Source organism: Muntiacus reevesi, chromosome 11 (assembly GCF_963930625.1).
Source record: "Muntiacus reevesi chromosome 11, mMunRee1.1, whole genome shotgun sequence".
In the NCBI taxonomy this organism is placed as follows: Eukaryota; Metazoa; Chordata; class Mammalia; order Artiodactyla; family Cervidae; genus Muntiacus; species Muntiacus reevesi.
Genome location: NC_089259.1, coordinates 69812567 through 69832142, shown reverse-complemented (window position 1 = coordinate 69832142; position 19576 = coordinate 69812567). Strand labels below are relative to the sequence as shown.

Sequence of the window (19576 nt, the reverse complement as noted above, 5' to 3'; positions counted from 1 at the left end):
CTTCGCTATTGCCGTGAGCAGGATCATTGGCGCTGCTGTGAGCAGCAATCATTTGTATCACCATTCATTTTCTACAAGTTAACTTCTGCCTTAATAGAGCTGTAAAATAACCTAATTGAAAGACCAAGGCGCTCACCTCTGCAGGATAAAACAACCCTGCAAACTATCATAATCCAGCATTTCACTGAAGTGATATTCTGTAGCTTCTCTCACACTTTCAGCATCTTTCACAGCTTCTCCCTTCAGTGACGATCATTTTATTAACATCTCCCCATTCCCTCTTCACCCCCATCCCTTGCTTCCTTCCCCCAGATCACAAGGAATTCTAGGCTTGGGTAGATGTTCCCTGTGTGTATTATGGACTGTGGGAAAATGCTTGCAAATATTTTATAAAAATGTGGAGGAAAAAAAGGCGTACCTAGTGAAAGCATTAAGTACTACATGGAAATTGCTTTATAAAGAGCAGGTTCTGTTGTTCTATGTCTCACAGAAGAACAGAGAATTCAAGCATTTGCACTGTAGGAGGAATAGTTGGCTTTGATTTAAACTGCAGCACAGCATGAGAGAGTGGAAGGAGCACTCAGGCAGAATTCTAGAGAGTTAATCCTATGACAAGAAAAGCCAAATAATTTAGAGATGGGAGTGAATGGTTATCAATGGGGATGAATGGGGAAGGAAAAAAGTAAAGTGGCTTTTTGCATAAATAATGGTCTTGAGAAGTGTCCTTCCCTGTGGAAACTGGAGTCATCTCCAGGGATGAGGATGTGACTAGGAATCAGATCTGCCAGATTTAAGGTACAGACCTCCTCAAGAAGTGGGCAAATGCATAACTGACAACGATAGAGGTGGACAGGAGATGGGTCCAGTGAAATGCTACCTGAAGACAGAAGAGCAGCTGTGGGACCATGACCACATGAGGAAGGCTGGAAAAGGAAGTGGTCTGTAGGGGAATATGATGAGTTCCATTCAGGATCTACTTATGACCTGGTCAATTCATATCTTACATTTATGTGTATCAGCTCCATCTTTCTCTTGTTCCCGCTTTGCTTCAGTCTTCCCTTCAAGTTTAAATCTCTCTTGAAGAATAGAAAGAGCTTGGCTTTCTTTGATCTGACCTCATGACCAAGCAAATTGCTGTACACATAGAAGATATTGAATGGATAGGTGAATGGGTGGATGGATGGATGGATGGATAGATGGATGGATGGGTGAGTGGATGAATATTCAAATATTCCTGAGCAGAGGTTTCCCTTTGCTCCTTGGACTTCCTTAGAGAAAAGTGGGTCAGGAGGAGAGCAGAGGTTGGAAAAGGCTTGCAATCTTTCCAGACAGATGTAAAAGATCAGAAAGAAAAGTTGGCAGAACCTAAAAATAAGTTGTGTTTCGAGAAGTAAAGAGAGTAAAGACAGCTAGATTGTCTACTTGGAGTGAAAATAACAAATGTATTTTATACTTATAGAATGTGAAATTAAAATTTAACCTTAAATGACACAGAAATTTATTGCCCCTAATGTCATGTTAACGCCATCCCAGTTTTGTTTTTATTTTTTTCACTTGTCTCTAACTGCTTGGCCTGGTGCAGTCGTTTTTATTGCTCTAGATGGCACCTGTTTTCTTGTCAAAGCAGAGTCTTTCTGCTAAGTCATCCTGAAGTCCAACTTAACTTGCAAAATGTGTTCTGTAATTAAATTAAAATCACAGGATGTTTTGGATTAGAGCAATCTTCTTTCAACCAGACCTGAGGTTAGTGAGAGAGTATGACCTATCTGGGATAGAATTCCCTCATCCAAAACAAACGGAACATTTCACTGGATTAATTTTCAACTCACTGGGAGATTCTGGGTCCAATTTGCTGAAGATTACATGTAGTTTATGATAAAGAATATTGTGCATCTAGGGACTTCTCTCATGGTCAGTGGTTAACACTCTGTACTTCCACTGCAGGAGACCCGGGTTTGGTCGCTGGTCAGGGAACTAAGATCCCATGTCTTCTGTGGTGCAGCCAAAAAGTAAAATAAGTAAATATTTTAAAAATTGTCAAAAAACCCCACTACTCTGAATCTTATTTCTATTTATAAATTGTGTGCTATGAATTCCTTATATCAGTATTTCATTTGTGTCCAACTCTTTGTGACCCCATGGACTGTGGCCTGTCACGCTCCTCTGTCCATGGGATTTTCCAGGCAAGAATACTGGAGTGAGTTGCCATTTCCTCCTCCAGGGGATCTTCCCGACCCGGGGATCAAACCTCCATCTTCTGTGTCTCCTGCATTGGCAGACAGATTCTTTATTGCTGAGCCACCTGGGAAGCCCTACATCAGTAAAATCTATCATAAACATACGTATGTATTTACATGTGCATATATACATACATATCTCTTTATATCTTTATTTATACTTTATCTGTACTTTTTTGGGGCACTGATTGTTAACATTTACCAACACACCATTGTCCAAAACCAAAAAACATGATGGATGATAATAATTGTCATAAGAGAGTTGCTCAAGGCTGTGGAATCCCTGGGAGATGGGGATGCTGTCATGGGCTTCATGGAGGCAATGAGGACCAGTGGAGGCTAGAGGCAGAAGAACTTGGGGGAACAATTTTTTGGGAGGTCTTTGGCTTTACTTGTCCCACTGGTCCCTGGGGGAAGAAGGGACCAGTTGTCACAAGGGGGCTGCTGCCTGCCTGAGGTTGTCAGTGTGCTGTGTTTTCTGGAACCCAGGACGAGATTCAGCCTCTGAGAACCACAAAACATTGTATGAGAAGACACAGTGAGCTCAGGAGCTATCAACGCCTCTAGAAACAGGAATGTTCATCTCCTTCTGTGGCTCTAGGGACTGGTCAGCACAGAACAACCTGGAGACAGAATAGCCTAGTCCCACTGGCAGGAAAAAATCTAACAGGGATTTCTGTAAAGGGGCATTTTTTCTTCAACTGTACTTAAAGGCTTGGAATTCAAATTTTATTGTGATGTGGGGGAACGGAATTAGGTCCCCAAATGTCCTTTTGCATTACATGTAACTATGACATGTCCTATGGAGGGTGTCCTCAATATCTATTCATGTTGACAAATTTTCATGGGGGTCAAGCTTTCTGAAGTGCACTAGGACCCTGACATCATTTTCAGGCCCCCTCCCATCCTTCCCTCCTCACACACACCACCCACTCTGCTATCATCTGCCCTGAACCGCTAAGATGAGGCCAGAGTGTAGAAAGGACAATACTTCCCTTCCCACCCTGCCATTAACCCCATAAATGGGTGGGGAGGGAGGGGAAAGAGCCTGAACAGTGGTGTGGCCTCAGCATCAGCCTTCTTTAAATCATTGGAGAGGAGGACCAGGTCTTGGTCCAATATGGTACCAAAACTAAAACCTGTCCTGCCTTGGCCATCCTGGCTGTGGTGTATCTGTGGGAAACACCTGCCCATAGGTGAGCTGAAAGTGTTACCATCTTGGGCCCTGGGACAAGCCTCTCTGCAGTTGACATAGGGAAGGAGGGGGAAGGAGCCAGGTGGACACAGAGGCCAGCAGTGGTGGAATGTGGCCTTGACGAGAAATGCGGGCACTGGATTTCTAGGTGGGAGGAGCTTGTGTGCAGTGATGTCATTGGGAGACATATGCCTAGGGGTCTTTTCTAGAAGCCTTGTTGCATCGAAAGCAAAGTGTGTTCACGTAGAGGAAAGGCTGATGGTGTCTGAGGTGGAGCAGTGGTGGTGGTCATGGGACTTGAGCCCTGCTGAGGGGAATCCGCGTTCTCCCCCGAGACAAGAGCAAGTAGGAGATGAGATCATCGTAGGCATTACCAGGGAGCTCAGAGATATTTAGGGCAGCGATCCCTGGAAAAGTCTGGAGTTTCTGCCTGGATTCCATTTGAACTGGGGGCAGAAATGTGAAGATTTAGCATTTGTTCCCATAGACTGGTGTAGTGTAGAATATAACTTTTACACATAAGAAAAAAGTATAAGATAAAGATTAAAAAATAAAAAAAAATTGCATGCTGATTAAGGGAAGAATCAAGATTTGTAAATAGGAAGAGAAGACCTCTCAATTAAGTTACTAAAGATAGCTATAAATGTTTTTTAAGAAGCTAAGAAATCACAGTTCAGTTGTGGGGGTGATATGTGGCCAGGCAACAGAGTAATGAGAAAATCCTGACAAGAAAAAATTCAGGAAGGAAAGAGCTTACTGATTTCCCCTCCTCATCTCAACCATTTGAGTTAAAGTAAGACCTGTGAAAGAACCACTGTTTCTAGAGAAATCGTCCTCAAACATGTTTTGTAACATAGTTAACCCGAGTGGTACTGGGCTATCATATTGAGGAGGTGACGGCTTGTTATTTGGTCTGCTTGCAGTGAACGGCATTTATGTTTACCCTGCACTTTTTACCCAGTTGCTTGTAACCTGCAGAAAGTAACCCTCACAGAAAGGGCCCCACAGTCCAGCCCCTCTTCAGAATCCAGCAGATTAGGAGCTGGGAAGCTCTTTTTTCTGCTGACGGTGTTCACACATGACTGGATGATTTGTGGTCAAGACCAACCGCCACATCCACATCTCAGACTCACTACCAAGAGAAGGACTCAGCCCACAACCACTCAGAGGATAGAAAGTTCTCAGAGAGTGAATATACTCGAATAATCAGAATAATCAGAGCTGTTTTTTTTTTTAATATATATAAAATCACGTTCTGATTTCTCAGCTACACCTTTCAAATACAGGCTGTGTTCTATGGCCCTAAGGAAACATTGTGAATGGCGCCTGAGATTTTTCATAACATTAATATCTGGATGAAATGACCAGGTATGATCTTAGAATGAAGGCAATGGCCAGGGAGAAGGGCAAAGGTCAAGGAAATGTCCCAGATTTCAAAAGGATACATTTCAGAAATGGCCATTGGTGTGCTTGATAGCAAACCCCAGATCGATTCTAGAATATGTAACTAAAGAGGTGGTTTTAGAGCTCTTAGTAAGGCAAGAAGCTCTCAGAATTAAACTGGAAGAAGCTCTGTTTTGCAAGCATGAACTGGCAGCACCGGATGGCAAGTCGAAGAGCAGAAAGTGTCTTTCTCAATCTAGTGCAGCGGGCGAGCGGGGAGGCTGAGCTCAGGTGAACCACAGGCTGAGCCCCAGACAAGCAGACCTTCTTGCAGGGGCAACGGGTGGGCGGCAGGCAGATTCTGCAGGGTTTGGCATTTGACAAGGTGGGGGGCTCAGAGGACCTTGGTGGGCTGTATTCCATGGGGTCGCAAGAGTCAGACATGACTTAGCGACTAAACCACCACCACTAAGGTGTGCGATCAGCAGTTTGGGAAAAACGAGGAGGAGAAAGTATGCTGCATCCTCTTGGATTTGGAAATCCAGGGGTGAGTGTGGAACAGGGTGGAAGATGTCTTTACCTCTAGAGGAGGAGCTCCACAGAGACCACGGGGAGGATGCAGAAGGCTTTTATATGATATTAAACAGTGAAAGTGAAAGTCGCTCAGTCGTGTCCGACTCTTTGGGACCCCCATGGACTATACAATCCGTGGAATTCTCCAGGCCAGAATACTGGAGTGGGTAGCTGTTTCTGTCTCCAGGGGATCTTCCCAACCCAGGGATCGAACCCAGGTCTTCTGCACTGCAGGCAGATTGTCTACCAGCTGAGCCACCAGGGAAGCCTGATACTAAACAGGCAGATGACCAAATCAGGATTCAAAATATTCTTGAAGGCTAGATTTGTTGGTTTGAGAAAACCACCACCACAATAATAGTGAACTCATTTGTTGGCTCATTTAATTTTTTTTCGTAAGGGAGATATTATCATCCTCATTTTACGGGGAAGGAAACTGAAACACAGAGAGGTTAAGTAACTAGACCAAAGTCACACAGCTGATAATGGTAAACCTAGGATTTGAACAGGAAGTCAGGTGTCAGGTTCTGCTCTCCGGAAGGAAGAAGGAAGGAAACTGATGGTCATGGTGTATTTATAATCTGCCAGACACCAAATTCCCCCAATGGAACACTTAGGAAGCTGGAAGGCCTGGAAGGAGATCAAGTGATTTAAAGTAGGACCTGGTAAGAGATGATGGTGATGTAATAGAAGGTTATTTCTAGGCACTGCCCAGGCCTAGGAAGGCATCTGAGGATGAGGCAGGAATATGGCTTTTCTGTGCTGACCCCAGACATATGTGAATTGTTACTATGGCCTGGATGAATGGTGATCAGTCCTGTCTATTCATTGGTTCCACATTTCTGTCTGTGAAAATCTTGGTCTTTTGACTCTGATGACTGTGGTGTGGGATATGGGTGAGATGCTACATGGTGAGTTGCGTGTGTGTGTGTGTGTGTGTGATGTGTAGCAGTGTTTGCATGGTGAGAGTTTCTATGGACATGTAGTTACTGTGGAACCAGCTGTGTCTGTGGGCATGCCTGTGCCCACATAGTGTGAGCACTCTGGTGTGAGTCTGTCTTATGATTCTAGAGTAACTGGAGCACAGGCTGGATGGCTCGCCACCCTGGGAAATGACAGTCTCCCCACCCCTAGCACTCCCGAGAGACTAATGAAGGAGCAGGAAGCAGAAGCAGAAAGAGCCCTATAAAGCAGAGGGTAGTTACTGCTCCCTAAGAACCTTTGGGTGCCCTTACAGGACAGCATTGGAATAGAAGTTCCCTGGGGAGGGAGCTATGGTCTCCTAACCCTTCCAGTACTGACTTGAATCTGGAATAGAGGGAGTTAGGATACTTCAGTTCAGTTCAGTCGCAAATTCGTGTCCGACTCTTTGTGACCCCACGGACTGCAGCATGCCAGGCCTGCCTGTCCATCACCAACTCATGGAGCTTACTCAAACTCATGTCCATTGAGTTGGTGATGCCATCCAACCACCTCATCCTCTGTCGTTCCTTTCTCCTCCTGCCTTCAATCTTTCCCAGCATCAGCATCTTCCAATGAGTCAGTTCTTCGCACGAGGTGGCCAAAGTATTGGAGTTTCAGCTTCAACATCAGTCCTTCCAATGAACACCCAGGACTGATCTCCTTTAGGATGGACTGGTTGGATCTCTTTGCAGTCCAAGGGACTCTCAAGAGTTTTCTCCAACACCACAGTTCAAAAGATTCCATAAAAAAAAAAAAAAAAGTAACACAAAAGCATCCATTCTTCAGTGCTCAGCTTTTTTTGTAGTCCAACACTCACATCCATACATAACTACTGGAAAAACTTAGTCTAGTCAAATAGCTTTGACTAGACGGACCTTTGTTGGTAAAGCAATGTCTCTGCTTTCTAATATACTGTCTAGGTTGGTCATAGCTTTTCTTCCAAGAAGCAAGCATCTTTTAATTTCGTGGCTGCAGTCACCATCTGCAGTGATTTTGGAGCCCCCCAAAATAAAATCTGTCACTTTTTCCATTGTTTCCCCATCTAGTTGCCATGAAGTGATGGGACCAGATGCGGTGAGTTAGGATAACATGGGTATTTTCCCAGATGACATAAATCAATTCTAGATAATTCTCTAAATAGCATCTGTTGGCTTCTCTTTGTGGCTCCATCTCCTACCAAGACCATCACCCACTGCATTCCCTTTGTTGATTGGACCGTGGAAGTGATTCCTGCTTCACTCCTTCACACCCACATTCTCACATCTTGGAGAATAGTCCTTCCCAAGGTAGAGGGTAGGAGAGAAGCCTGTTCTGGTAAGGAAATAGAACCTGGAGCAGGAGAATCCGCTGGGCAAACCAGCAGGCAGTCCAGCCAGCTGGGACTGGAGCTCAGAGTTGAGAGCTGGCATTGGGTCAGGACTGAGTGGTCTGGCAGCTTGCAATTCGTGGGTAGGACAGTCATGAGTCAGATGTACTGTCTGGAGCCCAGACATCAGTTGGCAGAGCAACATGTGAGGTCTGAGGTCCAGGTTTCAACAGGAGAGAGGTTTTATTGTTTTGTTACAGAAAGTGGAAGGCTGATCATAGTGGAAAGAGCACATAGCGAGGGTGCAGGACTGAGGAAGGGTCCTGACACCCAATGTAGAGACTCAGCTTCCCTGGGGACATTTGTAAGAGTCCTACAGAGCAGGTGAAAATCCCCAGATATGACTGGCTGGAGGTTTGTTGGTAAATGAATGAGAGCATCTCCTGTGGTCAGACAGGGAGAAAATAGCCTTCATTTTCCCGCGCTGACTGAGAGTCACATTTGTGTTCTGCAGAAAATGCGTCTCCCAACAAGGTGACTGTTTTGGCTGTTATAGTCATGGACTATGTTTGGTTCATATAAAGCAAAAATATTGATTCAAAGAAATCCAGTTAAAGGCAAGACTTGTGCTCTTATATCTGCCCCTCCCCCCAGCCACTAGGTCTTTCTCTATGCCTGGATTTAGCAAGAGTCCTTCCTTTCTCTGCAAGGGTTAGGGGGCACAACCCTAGGGCTTGCTTAGGACCTTTGAAGTTATCAGTTCAAGTTAGAGAATTGCATGATTATTATATCAATTCTAACATACCTTAATATATTGATTTAAATATAATAGCATTACTGTAACATTTACTACCTTAATTCATGTTCCCTTCTGGACTGTGAACAATTTCCAGGCCAGACAGGTCTTTTTATTATTTTGTTCCGGTAATCAGCATGGAGCTCATGAGTTGTCCAAAAATAAGTCAATATGCAAATCAGAAATACTGATGTTTAAATATTCTCTTTATACTTAAATGTCACAGAATCTCAGATCTCAAACTGGAATTGACTTGAGGGATTACCTAGTCTGTCTTTCTGGCTTCCTAAGTAGCTCAGTGGTAAAGAATCCACCTGGCAATGCAGGAGACCCAACCAAGTTCAGTCCCTGGGTTGGGAAGATCCCCTGGAGGAGGAGATGGCAACCCACTCCAGTATTCTTGCCTGAAAAATCCCATGGACAGAGGAGTCTTGCGGGCTACAGTCCATAGGGTCGCAAAGAGCTGCACATGACTGAGTGACTGAGGATGCACATAGTCTGTATTTCCAGCCAGTGCAGGAATTATTTCTACCGCCTTTTAACAGAGGACCAATAGCAGCCTCCTCTGGATATGTCTAACCAGTTCTTTGTGGGACAGCCTGTTCCATCATTGGGCAACTCAGAAATTTCTCCATAGCTCCTGTGAATCTGATTCCCTAGTATCATCTACCCATTGGTCCTACTCATCTTCTTCCCATTCCTCAGGCCCTCCTGCACCCAGCATATATTTTTTTCCCTTTTCCCAGGTGAAACAATTGCTCATGTGAATTTATTTCAAGACTTTCCATCCTCCTAGTTACCCTCCTCTCAAATCAATGAATATGGTTTGTATTTGTGTTCCTTAAAGTATGGTGCCCAAGTCAGCCCTGTGCAATTTGACTGCAGAATATGGAGAGCATATGGGGAGAATATGTCTTCTAACTTGAACATTCTTATGCTATTAATGGCACTTCAGATTGCATTAATCCTTATGGCTGCCACCTTTTTCTGTTGTTCCTTATTAAACATCTAAAAAGCACAATTTTTTAAAATTCAGTTCAGTCAACTATTATCTTTCATTCTATCCAATTGATGTTTAAAGCCAGACATTAAGTTGAGGATCTGATTGCTTGAGATCTTGGTATGTACTGGAAAACACTGTTCTGGGAGAAGGGATGGAACTTAGTTTGGGACCTGCTCTGTAGCCAGCATCTTCTTCGGCTGCCAACAAGCCTCTGGGCAGGAACCTCAGCACATCCATGACCCCTTCATCCCTCATGAGTCACCAAGTTAGTTGGTCTTATGAGCTCTACCTCTAAGCACCCTCCTTGTTGGTTCCCAATGCTGCCCTCTTGGTTCAGGTTCTCACATAAAATACTGCAGGATCTTTCTGAAATGCAAGTCCCTTCAGAAATTCTCTGCTCAGAATGTTTCAATGATTTTCCAGCTTCTCTAAGACAAAGTTTAAATCCCCTAATGAAGCTTAAAGGTCTCTTCACAAGTTCCCTTCTCTCTGCACCTGCACCCCATCTGAACCTTCTCCTGCAAGTCCACGTGTCAGCCTTTCCGATGTGCTTGATGGTCCCTGATGCATTTGGCTCCTCCTGCCTTGAGGTCTTTGCTTGTAGATGCTTCAGGCCCTGCTCTGAGTTCTCTGCACAAATCAATTCACTTCCTCCTCACCATGGCCCTCTAAAGTAGATAATATTACTAATTAATAATAATATTAATTATATTTAATTAATTAAATAGTAGTAATAATATTACTTCCATTTTACAGACAGGGGAGCTCATACTTTAAGCATTTTTGCCTGGAGTCACACAGTTAATAAATTGTAGAGCTGGATAATTCCCCTGACCTGAAATGCCCTCCCTTCCTTTCTCTGGGCCAACTTCTACCCATCTTTCAAGTCACTTCAAGCAATAGCTTTTCTGGGAAGTCTGCCTATGCCCTGAACTTAACCCCAGACAGCACTTACCGCCCTGGGCTAATCGCTTGCTAAATGATCATCTCTAAGCAGTATATCCGCAGGGGATAGGCCTGTGTTCCATCCTCATTTTGTCTCCATATGCTGCCCTGGGAATCTAATGAGTGGGAAGGAGCTCATTAGCGAATAAGCAAATTAACTGCTCAGAGGATTCCTTTTGTAGTTGTAATAGGATGCCATGGCCATTTGCCAAACTGTTAATTTTGGTCATCAGTTTTTTTCCTGTAATGTGTAAAAAAATTTGGTCCAAGGTTAATCGTAGACCAGCCGTCTCCTGGAAATCTGCTCAATTATCCTGGCTTGCTGGGAGCCAGCACACGAGATCCCACCCATGACAAGGTCATGAGGAGAAGACCTGACAAGCAAGGCAGATCAGGACTTCAGGGATTTCAAAAAGCTGCCCCGGCGCTCACCTTAAAGATGATCTCTGTCTTTCTGATGCTTGCTATATTAGACTACTCCCTAATTTCTGTGACACAGGTAGACGGCCTTCCTTGATCTCTCTCCAAACAGAATCAACTTAGTACTTTAATCAATATGTCCCCCGGACGGTAGTATCCTATAAGATTATCCAGGATGAAAGGAGTGTTTCAATTTAGACTCCTTTGCTGGCATTCTAGCCTGCTTGGCAAATGCGTACTAATGCACATGACTGCTCACAACACCTTAATCATAAACAGCATAAAGAACCTGATTACACAAAAGGCCCTAATAGGCACAGAGCCCTTCGGGAGGTGAGGAAGTCCTATTAGAGAACATAAAAATATTATTCTAAAAGTGGTTATAGTTAAAGATTTAGAAAAATAAGGGTTTAGAATTGTTAATTTTAACCAGGAATGCTAAACAGGGGCTGCCTCACCAGAGCTGCAGTCTTTGTGTGGTAAACCTTTTAGATAAATTTAACTGATAACTTTTGCAGAAGGACTGACCTTTGTGTTCAACAAAGAATAGATTACAGAAAACAGCTTTGCATTCACCTAGGTCATAAAATGTCAATAGGCCCCAAGGCCAGAAGATAAAGTACAAGACTCTCACAAAGAAGTATGCAGAAAACACCCTGGTTTCATGAAGAATAATCTGATGTAATATTAAACTATCTTCCCCTTAAAAATGTACCAACTTAGAATATAAAAGCTATGGTAAAAAATAAAGATTTGCCAGACTCTGCTGCATACCCCCAGTCTGGTCTCTCTCTCTCTCTGTCTCTCTCTCGCCGGTGCCGTTCATCCTGAGGGACCCCTGGATCCTGCTGAGGCTGGACCCCAGCACTAGCTTTATTTAAGAGTATTACTGCTTTCTGAAGTGCTCTGCAAGTGTCTAAAAATGCATAACAGCAGTGGGTTCTAAAGCTACCAGTCCCAGCATGCTCTTTGCTCAGGTGCCCTTTGAGTTCATCCGCTTGAGGAGGCGAATTAGTCGGTGGGTGAGTCAGGGAATCAGAGCAGAAGACACTCGCCGGCGCCAGCTGGCCACACTTGGGGTCAGATGGGCAGTGAGCGAGAGAGGGGCAGTGGACCTGGCAAGAAATACACCTGAACCTTTTCTACACAAAATATTCACCACAAGATAACAAAGACTGACAATCAGATAAGCATGAGAAGCCATGAAGGGGAGAGGAGATGGCAAAGCACTTGCCTTCCTGACCTATCTATGCAAACACCACCAAAGGATTTCACAGCCATACTGTGTTTACTGTATTTTCTTGTTTTTTAAATTATTTATTAGGCTGTGTTGGGTCTTAGCTGCAGCACATGAGATCTTAGTGCGTCTTTCGTTGCCATGCACGGACTCTCTAGTTATGGCACATGAGTGCTGGAGCATGCAGGCAGGCTTAGCTGTTTATCAGAGCTCTAACCCCTGCATGGCAAGGCAGAATCTCAACCACTGGACCAACAGGAAAGCCCCTGTATTTTCTTGCTTTTTGCACTCTCAGTGCTCTGGCATCCAGGGCATCGCTGTGGCAGGTAGGAGAGGGGGATACCAAGGCCAGTGGATTCTTAGAGATAAAATACGCGTGCCGCTTTCAGAGACAAAGCAGCTAATCCAAAGCTGACACTCGAGTAATTTCCTTGATCAAGCTTTCATACGTCAAGCCAATGGTCCTCCATCGTGATCAACCTGGGGCGGGTACCAGAAAACTCAATAAAAGCTCTTGCCTATGTTTTCCTCTCACTCCTCAGCCTCTTGACTGACTCTACTGCTTCCTAGCCTGGCCCTGTGTGGGGAACCAGGCTCCTACTTCTGGGGATCTGTGAGTGTGAAAACTTCCTCCTCAATGGCATTTCATGTCTGTGTGTCTTACCATCCCTGATTAAAACAAATTCCAGGCACATTTAAAAATACATATTTGCCTATTTCATGCAATAGGGCTTCCCAGATGGCGCTAGTGGTAAAGAACTCACATGCCAATGCAGGAGATGTAAGAGACATGGGTTTGATCCCTGGGTTGAGAAAATACCCTGGAGAAGGAAATGGCAACCCACTCCAGTATTCTTGCCTGGAGAATTCCATGGACAGAAGAGTCTGGCAGGCTGCAGTCTATGGGGCTGCAAAGGGTTGGACACAACTGAGGATACACACACACAGAGGATTCTTTTTCTTGATCGTCCCACAAATTTTGGTATGTAACTAGTATCATCATCTTCTCAGTGAGAAAGGGAAACAATGAATTTAAGTAGCTTATCTGTGCATGCGTGCCACACAAAAAATTAGTGGCAGAGCTGGAACTTCAATGCAGGTTTTAGGCTGGTACAAACCCTAGACATTTCCCCCCAAATTCTATAGACAACCATACAAAGTTATAAATATGCTCTCCTGTGAGTCTCAGTTACTCTGTAAAATGGGAACTACAGAGTACCATCTTTTGGATGAATATGACCATGTATGTGAAATCACTTTGTAAAATGCAAATGTGAATCAAATCAGTAAATTAAACTGTCTGTCACAGAGTTTTTCCTAGTGCTTAGAACCACGAATATTTGAGGAAACTTTGTCTATTTTTGACTGCCCAAAATACAAATAGGCTTTCCCAATGGCTCAGCAGGTAAAGAATCTGCCTGGAATGCAAGAGGCTCAGGAGACACAGGTTCCATCCCTGGGTTGGGAAGATCCCTTGGAGAAGGAAATGACAACCCATTCCAATATTCCTGTCTGGAAATCTTATGGACAGAGGAGCCTGGTGGCCTACAGTGAATAGGGTTGCAAAGAGTCAGACACAGCTGAGCACGGCATGGTGATGGTAGGAGCATACACACACATCCTAGGTCTGGTGGGGCTCTATTTCCCACCATGAAGCCCAAAGGGGGCCTTTTCTCCCCATTTCAGCAGATGCAATGTGATTGACAGAAGGAACAGGTCCACATCGGTGGTGAGAAACTGACTTTGACACAAAGAAGGTCCTGGCTAATGATGTGCAGTGAATCCTAACCTGTAGGATAAGCATCAACTTTAATCCAGTGAACACAATAGCCTTCACTTTGTTATATATATGACATAGGGTGTGTGACAAGGGATCAGAGGCCTGCTTCTATTTGGTTTTGGATCCCAGGTAACAGCTACTACTGTCCTGGCTAGAAACAAATAGATGGAGCAGAAGAAACGGTCACCTTCTTACCACTGAGATGTGAGCTCTCCCGGCATCGAAATCTGTATTCATAGGAATGATTGCCACCCTTCATGGTGCACGGCTCTCTGCCAGGCACTGTACGAGGCGCTTTGCCTACATTGTCTCATTTCATCACCATTTCGCAGGTAAGAAAAACCAAACACGACAAAACAAGAGACACAGCCTAGAGTGGATATTGTATCTAAAGACAACGCAGTGCTTTGAAATTGAGTCAAGAAGCTTTCAGGCCACAGTGAGGACTGAATTACAAATGTTCCTACGATCTGAAGCTGAAGCTCCAATACTCTGGTCACTTGATGTGAGGATCTGGCTCATTGGAAAAGACCCTAATGCTGGGAAAGATTACGTTCAGGAAGAGAAGGGAGCGACAGGAGGATAAGATGGTTGGATGGTTGTCATCAACACAGAGGACATGACTTTGAGCAAACTCCAGGAGACAGTGGACAGGGAAGCCTGGTGTGCTGCAGTTCATGAGGTCAAAAAGAGTTAGACACGACTTAGTGACTGAACAACTATGGTAATCTCCTTAAATTGATTCCTTATATAACTATAGGCAGAAGGGAGCTTATATTTTTCACAACTGGAAATGCCTCTTGTCCAAAGAGGTTCTGGTTTACATCAAATCTTTTAAGGATGTTGTCATTATTAATCTAAACGAATTCCTAAAAATCTGTAGATATACTGGGTCATCTAAGAGGGTTAGCAACAAGAAGGTATGACTTTGAGAATGAAGTTATATATACAGCAAGGAAAAAAAATCTGGCAGCCTGAAAAGATCTTCTCTTTTTCTTTCTTGAAAGTGAAAAGTGAAAGTGAAGTCGCTCAGTCGTGTCCGACTCTTTGCGACCCCGTGGACTGTAGCCTACCAGGCTTCTCCGTCCATGGGATTCTCCAGGCAAGAATACTGGAGTGGGTTGCCAGTTCCTTCTCCAGGGGATCTTCCTGACCCGGAGATTGAACCCAGGTCTCCTGCATTGCAGGCAGATGCTTTAACCTCTGAGCCACCAGGGAAGCCCAATATTAGAGTGGGTTGCTATGCCCTCCTCCAAGGGATTTTCCCAACCCAGGGATTGAACCCAGGTCTCTCGCATTGCAGGCAGATTCTTTACCATCTGAGCCAGCAGGGAAGCCCTTTTCTTTCTTAGAGGAGGCTTAATCTGGCCTAAGAAGATTTGTCTCAAATTGACAGTATAGGCTTGAATCAATTTATTATTTTAAAACACGATATTAACCATTTTCATTCCTCTTTGGCTTCTGAGTTTTTTAACTCAGTTTGAAATTACTATGACATTTAAGAGCTTATTGGCATAGAAAGCTTTCCAAACATCTCACTGTTATGCTTTCAAAAAAGAACAAAAGAAAAGTAATCAGCGTCGACAGCAATGACTCTGTGTGAATGAGGAAATCCAAGTTTGTGTGTCCATTTTCTTGAAAATATGAATCAGTGTTCCTGATATTGAACATACCTCTCAATAGTAACCTGTGTCTTTGATAAAGATTTTGATTCAGGATGAATAAAGTAGAAAGATTGTGTTAAATAAATTTTACAAATTCTAATTGACGCATTGGCAGTGAACAAAGTTTTCCAAATTACCTCTCGTGCGCAGCATACACAGCAGATGTAGAACAGAACACGCTATATTTCTATAGAGAAGCAAAGTCAAGAGGATCAAGTTTAAGGGTAGAAGATTGTTTGGATCACCATCAACAATATTTAGAAACAAAGTTTCGAACTCCACATTTTCTAAGATACATTTAGGGAAGTAACTGTTGAAGTCATTATAAAAGGTAGCAATGGTTCTTTAACCCACTTTGGAGCTAAGGTTGATTGCCTATTTTTCACAATAACGAGCTTTCATTAAGGAATAGAGGATGAAAAATAGAAGACCATAAATATATACCAGCTCAGCTGGTAAAGAATCCATCTGCAATGCAGGAGACCCTGGTTCAATTCCTGGGTCAGGAAGATCCGCTGGAGAAGGGAACAGCTACCTACTCCAGTATTCTTGCCTGGAGAATCCTCATGGACAGAGGAGCCTGGCGGGATACAGTCCGTGGGGTCGCAAAGTGTCGGACATGACTGGAGCGACTAACGCACTGTGCAGCAGAACACATATATATGTGTATATATATAAAGAATGAAGCCAGAAAGAACAAAGAAATACACTTACCCACGTGAGATATCTTCTACTTGCTGCCCGAGGTGGAAGTGGGCCAAGAGATCTGTGGAATGACAACCATGTCCCCCACAACACTCTCCTTTAACAGTTTTCCCTGCACCTGGGGAGACCTTCCACAGTAGAAGGAACAATTTTGAAATATCCCAAGATAAGTTTAGAAGTCAGGACTGAAGAGAGATGAGCATTGATTCCTCTAATGAGGGCTTAGGAAAGTCCATGTTATTTGGAGGCCTGTGTCCAAGCTTGAACTGTTCCCTTGATTGTCATTATAATCTCCTGGATTTAACTAAATATCCTCTCTTTATCCCTTGGCACACATTGTGGACTAATGACATGAATACTTGACAGAAAAACCCCTTAAAATATTATGCTTTAGTAACTTCCTGGTTAAAATTTTATTTCATTTTCTCTATTGGGGTCAAGGTTCAGTTTTGCCATTTGATTGTGAAAACTCTATGTATTATAAATTACTGGGGGCAATTTTTAGTATAATAAACCCACAACTTGTGACTGATTTGTAAACATACCTAATAGGCAGAAAACAGATGCAGATAGTAATTCCATAATACAAGCAAGTAGCCAATAATTGTTGCCCTGGAGGTATTCCAAGGTATGAAAATATCTTTCTTTGAAGTATAGTTGATTTAAATATCATATTAATTTCAGGTGTACTACATAATGATTTGATATTCTTGTAGATTATACTGGAAAAGCTTTAAATTTTTTCCCTCTTTAGGATACATATGCTTGCAATATATTGCAAGGAACCCCTTGCAATAGTTTCTAATACTCATAAAGTTGAAAGCTCGTCTACGTACATATTTTTGATAAATCCTACTGACACAAAAACTTCATGGGCATTTTATTTCCCTTAGCTACTTTCAAAAATTTCTTGTCCTGTTATTTTATCACTAAACATAGTTCTTTAAAAATATGGAAACCCCTCTAAAAACTCTTATTCTCTCAATACTATATGTCTTCTCATATGTTCATATCACTGTGAATATATATATATACACACACACATGTATATGAATATATACATGTGTGTGTGGATTTCATGTTAGAATGGCCTGAGGAAATACAGGGATTTCGGATAACATAGGATCAGGACTTCCCTGGTGGTCCAGTGGTTAAGACTCTGCTTCTACTCCACGGGGCAAAAGTTGGATCCCTGGTTGGGGAACTAAGATCTCCACATGCCAGGTGGTGAGGTCAAAAAAACAAAACAGTATAACATATGGTTTCTGGTGGCGTGTGTGTCCTATATGTGTATATACGGAGTCCTCCATGACACAAGGCAAATCGAAATGAGTTTTCAAACAAGTCAGTCATGTTGCCCTTTCCCTTGGCATCTATTATTCACATTAGGTATTTCTAACAAAACCGTTTGGCTTTCCTGGTGGGTCAGACAGTAAAGAATCCGCCTTCAAGGCAGGAGACCTGAGTTCGATCCCTGGGTTGGGAAGATCCCCTGGAGAAGAGAACAGTTACCCACTCCAGTATTCTGGCCTGGAGAATCCCATGGACTGTATGGTCCATGGGGGTCACAAAAAAACGGGACAAGACTGAGCTACTTTCACCATATCCATAAAGTTATTCTTAATTTTCCTTTGCCATATAAAAGGCATGATTTAATTCTTTCAGCCAGCACTCACACACATCATCCGTCTTAGGCAAATCTTGGCACTTGGATTAAGCACCCAGCTAACAGCAGACTGTACACAGACACTTGAGTGCTTTGAAGGGAAAAGCGACGTTTTGCTTCCACCCCAAACAAAGCTATTATATTTACCTTCTACTTTGAAGATAGTAAAGTGCGGTCGGCAGTGGAAAGAACCCAACGCGTTACCTGCGCAGTTCATCCAGAGCCCCTGGTAAACCCAAGTGGCCGTTATCACCGAGGATGCTCTGGTGGTTACTTTCCACTCATTGGACGCGGTGGCCGCGACGAGAGCGCCAAAGCCCCCGACGCCGAACACCAGAGCCGAGATCTGAGCCCTGGACATGTCGCTCAGGCGTCTCCGGGGACACTGTCCAGACGGATGGCAGCCGTGGTCTAGGCATGCAGCGGGCACGACCCGCGTGGACCAGCGTTGCAGCGAGTTAATGCGGGCAGGTCACAGCACTTCATGCTCGGATGGGCTGAGGAAGGACCGGAATTTAGGATACAGTCTGATTTACCGATGGCATTTTAGAAGTAGCCAAAGACGATCTTTCTACATGGGTATTTACTAAAACTCTGTAGACCGATTCTAAAGGTTTTGAGTTCGCAGATTTCCGCACCCCCCCCCCCCCCCCAGCTCCGTAGTTAATGCTTAATTTTCTGTTAGTCTGAAGCTTAACGAACCATGGAAGGACCAGATATTACAAAGTACAAATTATACAGTAACAGTGAAGGCTTACTTGACCCATTGCTTAGTTTTGTGTGTTTCTGAGTCTTACATAAATGGAATCATTGTGTAGGTTTCTTCTGTAACCTATTTTTCCCCCCACACATTGTATTTGTACAATTTATCTGTGTTCCAGAATGTAGAGTTCATAAATTATGAGAGCAGAATATAGTATTTCATTAGATGAATTTTACTGGGTTATACCATCATTTTGAATCAGTACTTTGAAGATACAACTCATTTTTAGTTGGCTTCTGTAGTTTTTGAGAAATTGAGAGCCTGATTGTCATTTCTGTGTAGATTAATCTGTGTTTGGCTGGTTTTAAGATTGTTTCTTTGGTTTTGGCAGTTTCACTAGTTTTCTAAGTGTGGATTTTTCTTTTTTAAATCTTTAGGATTTACTGATCTTGAAACTGATGCTCTTTCATCAGTTCTGGAGAACCATTAGTCTGTCCTCTCTCGGAATCACCTCTGCCCTTATCCTTTATCTCCTTCTGTGACTCTGATAAGATGTATTTTTTACTTTGTTCTATATCTCAAACTCCCTTTAACATTTTTTACCTCTTTATTGCTCCATGCTGCATTCTGGGGATTTTTTTTCAGACATATGTTCTGATTTAAAAAAATTTATCTTTAGCTATGTAAAACTCTTAAAAAAAAGTTCTAGAATTTCCATTTTATTAATCAAATCTGCCTATTTCTTTTTTTCTAATCTTTTGTTCTTTAGTCAAAATTCAGAAGCCATGTTTTATCTGTTAGTATTAGAGATGTTTGTCATTTATTTTTATTTATTTTAGGCTGTGCTAAGTCTTTGTTGCAGCATGGGTTTTTCTCTTGTTGGGGTGAATGGGGGCTCCTCTCCAGTTTCGGTGCATGAGCTTCTCACTGTGGTGGCTGTTCTTGCTTTAGAGCACAGACTCTCGGGTGAGAGGGCTCAGTAGCTGCAGCACTGGCTCAG

The 19576-nt window shown here is 43.2% G+C and overlaps 1 protein-coding gene across 2 annotated transcripts in view; it reads right to left on the bottom strand.

The window, feature by feature from the left end:
• CLDN10 (claudin 10) overlaps positions 1 to 18477 on the bottom strand; it is a 102226-nt gene extending 83749 nt beyond the window's left edge. Inside the window, exon 1 of one of the 2 annotated variants that reach the window (XM_065901657.1) lies at positions 18021 to 18477. In XM_065901657.1, coding sequence (XP_065757729.1) covers positions 18021 to 18234 — 214 coding nt within the window. In that variant the 5' untranslated portion in view covers positions 18235 to 18477. The remainder of the gene's footprint in view (positions 1 to 18020) is intronic. The other variant, XM_065901658.1, reaches the window with a different exon arrangement.
• Positions 18478 to 19576: the final 1099 nt, after the last annotated feature.